We start from the raw sequence: 11,790 nt of genomic DNA, 5'->3' as shown, positions 1-11,790 counted from the left end.
GAGAGAGAGAGAGAGAGAGAGAGAGAGAGAGAGAGAGAGAGAGAGAGGAGAGGGTTCTGAACACAGAAGCACAGGGAAGGCCTGTCGATACCTTTCAGTTGAGGAGTGTTTAATGGTTTGGGAAGGGCTTTGATAGTCTACCTGATTTCACAGGGGAAAACTGCAAGAAATTTGATTATGAGTCTCACTGGCTATGGTTCATGAGTTAGGTATGATTCATGGATTAAAATGAGAGCTACTGCTGGGCAACAGCAAGATAGGTTCTGTGAGGACAGAAAGAAGGAAACAAAACATCAGGAAAAAAGCTGATTGGTTAATGCTAGGGTGGTTCAGGTGCAGAGGGGACTTCCTCATGCTAACCCATGGGGACCTAGGACTCCTATGTTTAGGAAAATTGGTTTGGTTTAAGATCTGTGTGTTCCTTTAAAATTTCAATTACTAATGTAGAACTTAGCATGAATGACTCCATTTTGGTTTGGTCTGTTGGAGCCTAGTACAGGAGCTCAGTCCAAAACAGTGGCCTCTGATATTTTTGCTTACTCATCTTCTCAACTATTAGGAAGAATGGGTAGAGATTATCTCTGGTTTATAGCTAATAGGACTGAGAAAATAATTTCTTTTCTTTTGAAAAAGAAAGATTTGCTGGGCAGTGATGGCGCACACCTTTAATCCCAGCACTTGGGAGGCAGAGGCAGACGGATTTCTGAGTTTGAGGCCAGCCTGGTCTACAGAGTGAGTTCCAGGACAGCCCGGGCTACACAGAGAAACCCTGTCTTGAAAAACAAAAAAACAAAACAAAAAAAAAGTGTGTATGCATGTGCAAATGTAGGTGCCCATGGAAAAGGGCACGAGATTCCCAGGGGCTGACATCACAGGTAGTTGTGAGAAGTTCATGTGGCTGCTAGAATCCCAACTCAGGTCATCTGCAAGAACAGCAAGTTCACTCCTTACTAATCCTTTCTCCAGCCCTAGTGGGATGCCAAAAGCACAGGCTTCTGTTTTCCACACTCTTCTAAGAACAACTGAAGGAGCAGGAAGTGGAGAGGGAAGAGAGTTTGAGCCTAGCTGAGGATGTGGCTCAGTTGGCTTGCCCAGCATGTACAAAGCCTAGGTTCCACCCCCCAGTGCCAAATATTCCCAATGAAGTGGTGCATACCTGCATGCAAGTGGTGCATACCTGCATCCTCAGCACATCATTTGATAGGTTAAAAGCAAGTTCAGAACTCCAGGTCAGCCTGGGATATGGTGAGCTATTAAAAAAAAAAAATTAGAAACCAGCTGGGTGGTAGTGGTGGTGCATGCCTATAATCCCAGCACTTGAGTGGTAGACAGAGATGGATCTCTATGACTTTGAGAGTAGCCTGGTCTACATACAGAGCATGCTCTAGGACAGTCAAGGCTACATAGAGAAACCCTGCCTTGACTCTCCTCCCCACCCCCCACAATTGGAAACTCAATAAAGACTAAAACAACAAAACACACCACCACCCCCCAAAAAAACATAGCACTGTACCCAATCATAGGTAGATTCTGTATCATTTAAAATCAAGTACCATGCAAGCATGGTGGTACTGACGTGTAATCCCAGCACTTGGGAAATACAAGCAGGAAGATGAGTTGTTCAAGGCTAACTCAGGCTACAAGAGACGCTCTTCCAAAAAAAACAAAATAAAAATAAATTAAAAAAAAAGACCCCTAAAGTCAAAGTGGGGGAAAAAACTTGTCACAGAACATTTAAAAGATGGAAATGTCAGTTTCACTGGTAAATCCTAGCAGTGAGGGAGGGACAGAGGTGTCTCCTACGTGGAAGATCGGTTGCATGTGTGTAGAGACTTTGCTCACAGTGTTGTCTCTTGGGAAAAAAGTGGAAATAACCTAGATGTCCTACAAGAGGGTATTTATTGGGTAAATTTTTATTTATCCTTATGACAGAAAACAGGTACCCATCACTAACAATGCTGTAGATGGACATTCCAGGACACAGGCTGACTTTCATTATGCATACCCACTCAGGTATTTTGATGCAACTTGTAGTCTCCTGTTGCTTTCAATAGGGTCTCTGTGGGCTGCAAGAGTTACAAAGTTCCTCTCCCTAATCTCATTTTGAACTTTCCAATGGCTGTGTCAGAGTGTCTCAGCAGGGCAGGTATCCCATTTGCTGCACTGAGAGCAGGTGTCATGATTCTGAGTCACGTGCTCAGAAGGTCCTGGTCTCCAGAGATTCTCTTATTGGCCACTTCAAATACCCCAAATCTCACCTCCCTATTTATTCTAGAGTCTCAATACCTTCTTCCTCCAAGATCCTCCCGCCATCTTGAATCTTCTAGCTCCTTAATCTCCTCTGCGGGTGAGGCAGTGAAATCACAGGTACAATCACTCATTGATATGCCTAATACAGCTTGCAATATTCAAACTGGGTGCTATCCTAGATGGACAGCTAGGGCGAGGAAGGTGACACAGGAGAATGACACCATAGAGGACTGATGTTCTTGTGAGCCAGAAGCTGTGAGGAAGTGAAGGAAGAAGCCTGAGGGGCCGGAGTTCGGAGATGGAACGTGTACACACTAGCCCAGCCGCCAGAGAAAGAACAAATTGGCAAGGTTTATTCGTCAGCACCAATTAACCTGCTGCCCTTGCCCTTGGGACCTGGGTATCCGTTTTTTTTTGTTTGTTTGTTTTTTTTTTTTTAGATGAAATGCCTTAGCCACAATTTCCCTATGCTGCCCAGAACTTCTCCAGAGCCAGGCTTTGGGGACTCAGAAATGACTTCAAGACTATCAGAGAGGAACTCTCTCCCAAAGTCTACAGCGAGGATGTAGAGACGATGCAGGAGTCCTAGAAGGAACCACAGTCACTTCTGAATTTTCTCCACTTCCTTGGTGTCAGGTAGTCTTAGAAGTTTCGCCTTGGTCACTGCCAGAACCTCCTGTGGCACAGGAAAGCACACCAGCATCTTGTGCCTAGGTATGCAAACACATCGTCTCTCCCCGCCAGGGCACGGTGTTTCCCCCATCACTGCAGACTAGCAGGTGGGCTATTGCCGTTTTGTGGTTAAGGAGTCCCTGCGTCCTTCACCAGCTGTACCTGCAAAGTCCTGGCTGGGAGTTCCTTCTGCCCGCAATTCCAAGTTAGGCTTTCTGCCTCAAATTCCCAGAGCAGCCGGGTGGCCGTTAAGAGAGAGATGCCATCTAAGGCTGTATAGGGACCGAATCCCTCCCTTCTAGATACTTCATTACTAGACTGATTTTCAGGGTGATTCAGTCCCTTCTGGAGATGGAAGCAGGTGTTGTGGAGACTTAGGGAGCTAGGTGTCTCCGGTGGAGGACAAGGGGAAGACCGTCACGGAGTCAGCAGGCTGGGAGTCTGCAGAACGAGGGGGAGGGCCTCGGCTTTCCAAGAGAGGCAAGAGGGTAGAGGGGTGGAGTGGAGCATGGGGCGGGCCCGCGGTAGCCCCGGGGCGGTGGCGCGGGCCCGAGGGGGTGGGGAGCGCAGCCGCCTTGTACTTCCCCTTCGCCGCTTAGCTCTACAACAGCCTGATTTCCCCGAAATGATGAAGCGGAGTGAGCCAATGGGCGCGCGCGAGCGGCCCGGCGGGGGCGTGGCCGAGTCGGGGCCGGGGAATCCCGCTAAGTGTTTAGATTTCTTCGCGGCGCCGCGGACTCGCCAGTGCGCACTACTCCTTCGTCGAGGTAGGACGTGCTCTCTCTGTCTGAGCCGAACCGAACCGGGCGGAGCTGAACCGAGGTCAGCCGTAGCCAGAGGAACCCAGCATCTCGGGCATCATTCGCTCCGTGCGCGCATCGCGTACCTACACCGCAACTCCGTGCCTCGCTCCCGGGTACCCTCTGTGGATCGCAGAGGTAAGCTCGCCGGGGCGGCGCGGGTACCGACGGGTGGCGTGAAACAAAAGGCGCGCGGGACACCAGGAAGTGGGGGCCAGAGACACCCTGGGTCGGGGTGGCGCGCTGGCTCCGGAGGGCGCTGCGAGCGGGCGGGAGGCGGGCCGCGGCGTGCACCGCCCCCTGGCCGCGCTCGGCGGTCTGCGTGCGCGGAGCCGCTGCGGGGCCTCTCGGTAGCCCAAGCGGCCGTCGCGCGCACCCGCGAGCAGCTCCGGGGGGACTCGGATGTCCGCCTGCGCGCACTTTTGGCGGTCGCAGCTTGGCGCCTGGGCTCTAGCTTTCGGACGCACAGTGCCCAGTGGCAGAGGTTGGCTCGCTGCCTTGACTGGCTGGACCCGGTCGTGAACTACAGGGCTTTCGGGAGGAGGTGCCACAGGTGTTGCTTGCGCCACTTCTTTTTGCAGCAGGGGAAACCAGGCCGGAAGGGGTTGCGCCCCAGCCTGTATGTTGTGGGCACTAGCTGTCAAGAGGGGACGTAGACTGGATTGGGGCGGGCGGCGGGAGGCTGGGGGAGTGCCGGAGTTGGAGGGTGATTTGCTTGCCCAGCCTGGAAGGTGCAGAGCTGGGGGTGACAACAAAAGTAGTTCCTTCCTCCAAAGATTGAATTTTGAGAGAAAAGTTCTGGCATTGAGATGTCTGTGTTTTGGCCTTTTTTATTTCTTTTATTTATTTTTTTTTGTACATATCCTAAAACCATCCAGACAGACTTGTTTGAATGTTTCTTCTTGCGACTAGCTGGGAGAGAGTGAGAGAATGGGCAGGTGGCTTTGTCCATGATGCTAGAGAGTTTCATTCTGCTGCAGGGTCCCTGATCTATGACTGTAGGACCCTGTACCTGGCTGATGGCAGGAGAGTGGGGGAGGGTGATGACCTGGGTGTGAGGACAGGGTAAGGTAATTGAGTGAGTGGCCTTGGGTGGAGCAGGGCAGTGCCCAGGATTGTTTAACAGACTCCAAACACGGGCCTTCTGTCTTCTCCCTCCAGCCACCATGCCTATCACTCGGATGCGAATGAGACCCTGGCTAGAGATGCAGATTAATTCCAACCAGATTCCAGGGCTGATCTGGATTAATAAAGTGAGTGTTATCCTGGGTATTCCTGCCACTGTTTTAACCCATGTTCTCTTGGGGACCCAAGCTTCATTAGTGAACGAAAGAGAGCAGGAAAATGTACTTCCCAGTGGGTGCTGCATGCAAGAATGTGCAAGGTCTGACTTCTGCCTCCTGCTTCTTCCTTCCTGAAGCTGTGGCCAGCCCACCCTCCTGGTGGCACAGCCTCGGCACCAAGACTTCCCAGCATCTGCAGAGCCTGGGTTCTTATCTCTTCCGAGAGAAACGCTGTATACATAACATCCCACATGGCCCCAGCTGGATAGGCAGACAGGAGACAGAAAAGCGGTGGATGCTGGTTAGGAACGGGACTAGTTAAGATGGAGACCCAAGAAGCCATGGCTGGCACACATGGCAGGATAGCAGCAATAATAGCACTGGTGAAAAGCGCTGTGTGCTTGGCACCTTTCTAAATATGTTACCAAATTGTGCATTTTAGCCCTCATAGTAATCCTGTGAGGTGGGTCTCAGATAAGGAAACCGAGGCACTTTAAGGTAGATTACAAAATCACACAAAAAGTGTGAAACCCAAGACTAAATCTGAACAAACTTAATAGTATATATAGTCAGCCAGCAGTAATGAGAATGATGGTAAGGTCCTCATCTGGGGGCGGGTGAGATTGCTCAGCAGGTAAAGGCACCTTCCAGGGAGCCTGAAGGCCTGACTTTGATCCCTAGTCCCCTCGTGGTAGAAGGAGGTTGTCCTCTGACCTGTACACAAGTGCCCTGGCTTGCACACCTCCAACACACACAAAGGCATAAAAATTAAAAAGTAAAACCATAAACCCCCCCCCATAACTCATTGTGGCTGTTGTCCCCATATATACTCTTTTTATTAAAAACAGTCACCCCCCTCTCCCCCACATACACAAACCTTTTCTCTTTGAGTTACCTCTTATTTAAGCGGAGAGGAATAGACCAGTATTACACAGGCAGTCCTCATCCAGGTCTGGTCCAGGGCTCCCTTGGGTGTATGAGCAGAACCCCATGTAGGAGCCAGTGTGCCAGGAGACTGAGGAGACTGTAAAGCAAGAACCTCCCACGTTAGCCAAAGAGAAACATCCGAGACGGGCCAGGCCAGGGCTGAGAGTGCTGCTTAGGTTCTCAGTACATCCACAGGGGTGTAGGTCAGGAGCCTCTTTGTTGAGCTCCTGGTGCTGTGGCTCATCAGAACCTAGACCCACCCCCCTTCCTAAAAGATGCAGAGTGCACTGTTAAAGGCAGCCAGGATGGGTCAATCCAGGCCAGATGTCGGGGTAAAAAGGGGAAGTCAGTCTTTTCCCATACTTGGGGGCCGTGCATACTCAGCCGCACTCTGAGCTGACACAGTCTTCTATGTACACTGTTCAGGAAGAGATGATCTTCCAGATCCCATGGAAGCATGCTGCCAAGCACGGCTGGGACATCAACAAGGATGCCTGTCTGTTCCGGAGCTGGGCCATTCACACAGGTGTGCAGGGTGGGGGAGGGGGCAGAGGAGACAGGGGTACACATTCTACCATCAGTGCTCTGGGTGGCCTCTGAGCTCCTCGATACAGCATGCAGAATTACTGGAGCAGGGGGTGAGGTGCTTCTCTTTTTCTAGGACAGAATTCCACTGTTTTAGCAAAATTCTCAGAGGGTTTGTAAAGGCAAAAATGTTAGAAAGCATGTGTGCTTTAGGAAGTCTGTATAGACTACAGTTATCCCTAGAAAAGACAGTTGTGAGTCAGGGTACCAAGAGATTTAATATCTCTTCCTTTCTCAAGGTACTAACTAAAGGTCCTTGACCCAAGCCCCTCTGGTTGGTGGCCTTCTTTCTTCCTTCAGGAATCAGGCCCTTGATCCATCCAATTTAGACCTGTTAGTAACTGTCCTTGTTGCCAGCTCTGTGCCCACTTGTATGACGGAAACATCAGATAAGGCTCGGTCCCAGCAGTCTCTGGCTGCTGTGAATCTAAGCAGGGAGACTGAGGTCCAAGACAGTTGCACACTGATGGGGGTAGACACTCAAGCGAGCCCATCTGAGCCCTTCACATGCCTACTGGATGCCTAAGCCAATTCTGGACATATAAGAACCTCCAGGGCCTTTTGACAGTGGTTTTTGCTAGTATGGATGTCTGGGGTACCCTTGCCTTTCTTCTCCTGACCCAGAGAGCAATTGATGGATACATTTACTCTCCCGTTCTCTAGGCCGATACAAAGCAGGGGAGAAAGAGCCAGATCCCAAGACATGGAAGGCAAACTTCCGTTGTGCCATGAACTCCCTACCAGACATTGAGGAAGTGAAGGACCAGAGCAGAAACAAGGGCAGCTCAGCTGTACGGGTGTACCGGATGCTGCCACCCCTCACCAAGAACCAGAGGAAAGGTAGCCAAAGGCACTGGGTCCTCAGGAGGAAGGGAAGGCAAGGGACGAAGGGCGGAAGGGAAGGGAAGAAAGGCAGAAGGAAAGCCAGCCACCACTCACAGCCTGTCTATCCCACAGAGAGAAAGTCCAAGGCCAGCCGAGACACTAAGAACAAAACCAAGAGGAAGGTGAGCGTGGCTCTAAGCAGCCCAGCCTGTAGGTAGGGTGGGCAGTGGGTAAGTGCCACAGCAGACTTAAGCTGTCTCCTCTCCGTAGCTGTGTGGAGATTCTAGCCCTGATACCTTCTCTGATGGACTCAGCAGCTCTACTCTGCCTGATGACCACAGCAGCTATACAACTCAGGGCTACCTGGGTCAGGACTTGGACATGGAAAGGGACATTACTCCAGGTGAGGTTGCCACTGTAGCAAGGGCGCTTTTAGGTTCCCCCTAAGAGGCATCGTGGGAACAGAGAAGAGCGTGGGGTGGCATCACGGGAACCCGTTAGGGAAGAGTGTGGGGTGGAGGGGCTGATGAATTGCAAACTAAAAAGGCATGCCATCCTGACCTGTACTTCCTGCTGCGTGTTATCCCAGCGCTGTCACCATGTGTTGTCAGCAGCAGTCTCTCCGAGTGGCATATGCAGATGGACATCGTACCAGACAGTACCACTGATCTGTATAACTTGCAGGTGTCACCCATGCCCTCCACGTCTGAAGGTTTGCACTCTTGCTTGCATCTTGAGGGGGAAGAGTCTGCTTAGAAATCTGTGTGCCAAGCTGGGCGTTGGCACAGAACTTTCATCTCTGCATTATGAGGCAGGCAGGCCAGCCTTGTCTACAAAGCGAGTCCCAGAACATCTGGGCCTTCACAGAGATACCATCGTGGGGGGGGTGTGTGAAGAAACTTTTGTGCCTTTGAGCTGAGGGAGCCAGGCACTGCTTACCCTAGCCCCATAGCAAGAAAGCAAGTTCTGGGACACAGGAAGGCGGCTCAGAGCTTCCATGTGCTCCGGGCCAAGAGGGAAGGAACTGGGCCACATCTTGGTCAAAGGTGGCCAGTGCTCCTGGCTTCCCTGAACTCGGTTGTTGGAGGGTGAGGAAGGAAGTGAAGGGGTGGGATGTGGCCTTGCTCTGGCCTTGCTCCGCAGTTGGGGAGGGTGAGTCATCAAGCCAGTGTCCTGTTCTGGAATCTCCAGGGCAGGCAGATGCTAATTGGGAGGCTTGGGGAGGTGGTGTGGAGCTGCAGGGCAAACCTACATGGCCAACCTCTGCCCCTCCTCACAGCTGCAACAGACGAGGATGAGGAAGGGAAGTTACCAGAGGACATCATGAAGGTAAATCCCTTTGCATAGCACATCCGGGAAGAGAAAGCAAGCTAGGGACAGCTTCCAAGTCACTTTGGGCAGATGCTGTTAACCTGGCCACCTATGCAGTTCTACAAATACCCCTGCTTCATGTGTTTGGGAGACTGCTGCCTCAGCAAGTGAGAAGCCTGGTCTCTTACAAACCATCCTGAAGCAAGCCTCAGGGTCTCAGACAGCTCTGAGTCAGCTCCCATGAGCACTGTGTCCTCCACCCCAGCATACCCAGCCCATCAAGTTTGGGAAATGCACATCAGGTTTCAATAATCAGCTTTTGGGATCTGCACTAGGATGACTTCAGGGAAAAAAAAAAAAGAAACCCTCTTTTTGTTTGTTTGTTTGTGTTTTTTTTGGTTTGTTTTTTCTTAGCAAGTTCTTTTGTGGTTTACTTTTTCAGCTGTAGTTTTCAAAGTGACCATAAATGTTTTTGAGGTAGTTTTATCCTGAATCTGGCCCATGAGCATAGAACTTTTGAGATGTGTATCCAGTTGCTTGTCTCTGGCTTTCCTGGCTTGTTATGCTAACCTTTGCTTTAAGCTGCCCTGCCAGTTCCTGTGTCCTCCCCCAGCAAAGGGAAATCATGCAGATTCTGTGTCAGAGGGTGAAGGTGAGAATAGAGGGACAATGACATACAGGAGGGGCCAGCAGGGCCCAGGTAGCTTTGTGCTCCCCTACGCTTAGGCCTTGTCTTTACAGTTCTGCATATTACCCATCAACAGTCAAGGTTGTGATGCTGCTTGGGAAGGGTTAGGTCGTCCGAGGGAAGGGCCACAGGGTGAGTCCACACTGGCAGGCAGCTGATGGCTTCATGCTCTTCCCCCCAGCTCTTTGAACAGTCTGAGTGGCAGCCAACACACGTGGATGGCAAGGGATACTTGCTCAACGAACCGGGAGCCCAGCTCTCTTCTATCTATGGAGACTTCAGCTGCAAAGAGGAACCAGAGATTGACAGCCCTGGAGGTAATAGACTTCTAGGTCCTTAGGGGTTCTGGGAGAAGGGGGAAGCTGATGGAGGCCGGGAAATAATACTTGGAGGAAGAGCCAGATAAAGCATCCTTTTAAAACCAGGCCAACAAGTACAGCATTAAGTGAGAATCACCAGCTGTTCCTATGCTGGGGCTGGTCTATAGAACTGTAGGTGCAGTTGGCTGTTGACAGCTGAGTGAGATTCACATACCGTTCCTTATACAGCCTTTTTTCTTTGGTCATCCTCTAGGGGACATTGGGATAGGCATACAACGCGTCTTCACAGAGATGAAGAATATGGACTCTATCATATGGATGGACAGCCTGCTGGGCGGCAACTCTGTCAGGCCAACCTCCATCCAAGCCATTCCTTGTGCACCATAGTTTGGGTCTCTGACCCATTCTTGCCCTCCTGAGTGAGCTAGGCCTGGCATCATGGTGGCCGTGATATAAAAAAAAGCTAGACTTCTGTGGGTCCCTTGACATGGCAAAACATAGTCCCACTGCCAAGCAGGGAGGGGACCATCCTCCTTAGGTCAGTGGACTCTCAGGGCTTAGGAGGCAGGGTCTACGTTTTTCTTGTGAGGTGAAGCTGGCCCTGACTACTAGGAAGATGGATTGGGGTCCTGAGGTTAGTGTGAGGCAGAGGACATGGACAGGAGTCATCTTCCTAGCTTTTTTAAAGCCTTGTTGCTTAGAGAGGGTCTTATCACTGGGCTGGCCCTGAGGGGAATAGACCAGCGCCCAGAGGAGAGCACAGCACCGTCTCTAGAGCTGGCTCTGCACTGGGAGACAATTGCACTAACTGAGTCCTGTTCCCAAAGAATTGCTACCCTTCCCAACCGAGCCCTGGGATGGTTCCAAAGCCAGTGAAATGTGAAGAAAAAAAAAATGGGGTCCTGTGAGGGTGGGGCTCCCTTAGCCCCAGAAGAGTTCTGCCCCACTACCTGCTCCAGCTGTGGGGCTCAGAAAAAAAATGGCACTTTCTCTGTGGACTTTGCCACGTTTCTGATCAGAGGTGTACACTAACATTTCTCTCCAAGGCCTGGCCTTTGCATTTATTTATGTAGTGCCTTGCCTGGTGCCTGCTGTCTCCTCAGGCCTTGGCAGTCCTCAGTAGGCCCAGGGAGGGGTTTGTGAGCGCCTTGGCGTGACTCTAAATATTGGAAACGCCACCTAACTGCTAACTTGTGTTTGATCACATGTGGATCTGTGTAAATATGTATATTTGTCTTTTTATAAAACGTTAAGTTGTTTACAAGGCGTGTGTGACTTTTTACTTAGAAATCAGAATTGGTTTTACTTTTTATGGAAACATCCTGATGGGAGGGAGTCTGTGGCTGGCTTTCTGCCTGAGCTTCAGCTGAGGATTGACATGCCTCCATCATGAATCTTTCCAGTTATAGTCAAGAAGAAGAAGACGGGAGGAGGGGACGTCATGCCATAGGGACACGCTCATTTATACTCATTTGCCACAGGAGGGAGTTTTTATTTTCTTTATTTTTGTTTTAATTTTTATTTCATATGCCTGAATGTATGACTATGTAAGGATGTCAGAACCTCTGGAACCGGAGTTACAGACAGTTGTGAGCTTCCATGTGGGTGCTGGTAACTGAATTTAGGTCCTCAGGAAGAACAGCCAGTGCTCTTAACTGCTGAGCCGTTTCTCCAGCTGGATTTTTGGTTATTGTTGTTGGTTGGTTTGTTTATTTTTGAGACGGCGTCTCACTATGTATCCCTGGCTTTCCTGGAACTCACTATGTAGACCAGGCTGGCCTCACACTTGCAGAGCTCTGCCTGCTGAGTTTGTATGTGTAGGTCAGAGGACAGCTCCTAGAGGTTGGTTCTTTTAACTCTGTAAGTCAGCAGGCTTGGGAGTTGATTTTTGAACTCTTAGGGCCCAGTTATCTGTCAGTCTGTGACACATTCAGAAGAACCCAAATTGTGTTGGTTCTGTTGAACCAACAGATGCCATTTCAAACGAACCGTTGGTACGACACTGACCATTAGAATAGACAACCATGCAGGCAACGTCCCCAAGGCCTGCTGTACTAGGTCTCACTTGATGCTGACACTAGTCAAGCCTGGGAACTAAGTAGCTGAAATGTGTCCAATGATACATTCAG

The 11,790-nt window shown here is 50.5% G+C and overlaps 1 protein-coding gene across 3 annotated transcripts; it reads left to right on the top strand.

Moving 5' to 3' along the window:
* Nucleotides 1-3,647: 3,647 nt before the first annotated feature.
* On the top strand, nucleotides 3,648-10,925 carry Irf1 (interferon regulatory factor 1). 3 transcript variants are annotated; one of them, XM_028775931.1, is made up of 10 exons: nucleotides 3,648-3,860; nucleotides 4,884-4,975; nucleotides 6,359-6,458; nucleotides 7,181-7,357; nucleotides 7,475-7,524; nucleotides 7,613-7,745; nucleotides 7,932-8,054; nucleotides 8,622-8,671; nucleotides 9,523-9,658; nucleotides 9,915-10,925. In XM_028775931.1, exons 2-10 carry the CDS (start codon nucleotides 4,889-4,891, stop codon nucleotides 10,046-10,048), a joined length of 990 nt encoding a protein of 329 aa, XP_028631764.1. In that variant the 5' UTR covers nucleotides 3,648-3,860; nucleotides 4,884-4,888; the 3' UTR covers nucleotides 10,049-10,925. The 3 variants fall into 3 exon arrangements, with proteins under 3 accessions (XP_028631764.1, XP_028631767.1, XP_028631765.1); XM_028775934.1 differs by lacking the exon at nucleotides 3,648-3,860 and adding an exon at nucleotides 4,055-4,275; XM_028775932.1 differs by lacking the exon at nucleotides 3,648-3,860 and adding an exon at nucleotides 4,159-4,341.
* Nucleotides 10,926-11,790: the final 865 nt, after the last annotated feature.

This window comes from Grammomys surdaster, unplaced genomic scaffold, assembly GCF_004785775.1.
Source record: "Grammomys surdaster isolate TR1022 unplaced genomic scaffold, NIH_TR_1.0 262, whole genome shotgun sequence".
Lineage (NCBI taxonomy): Eukaryota > Metazoa > Chordata > Mammalia > Rodentia > Muridae > Grammomys > Grammomys surdaster.
This window is presented reverse-complemented; position numbering and strand designations above follow the sequence as displayed.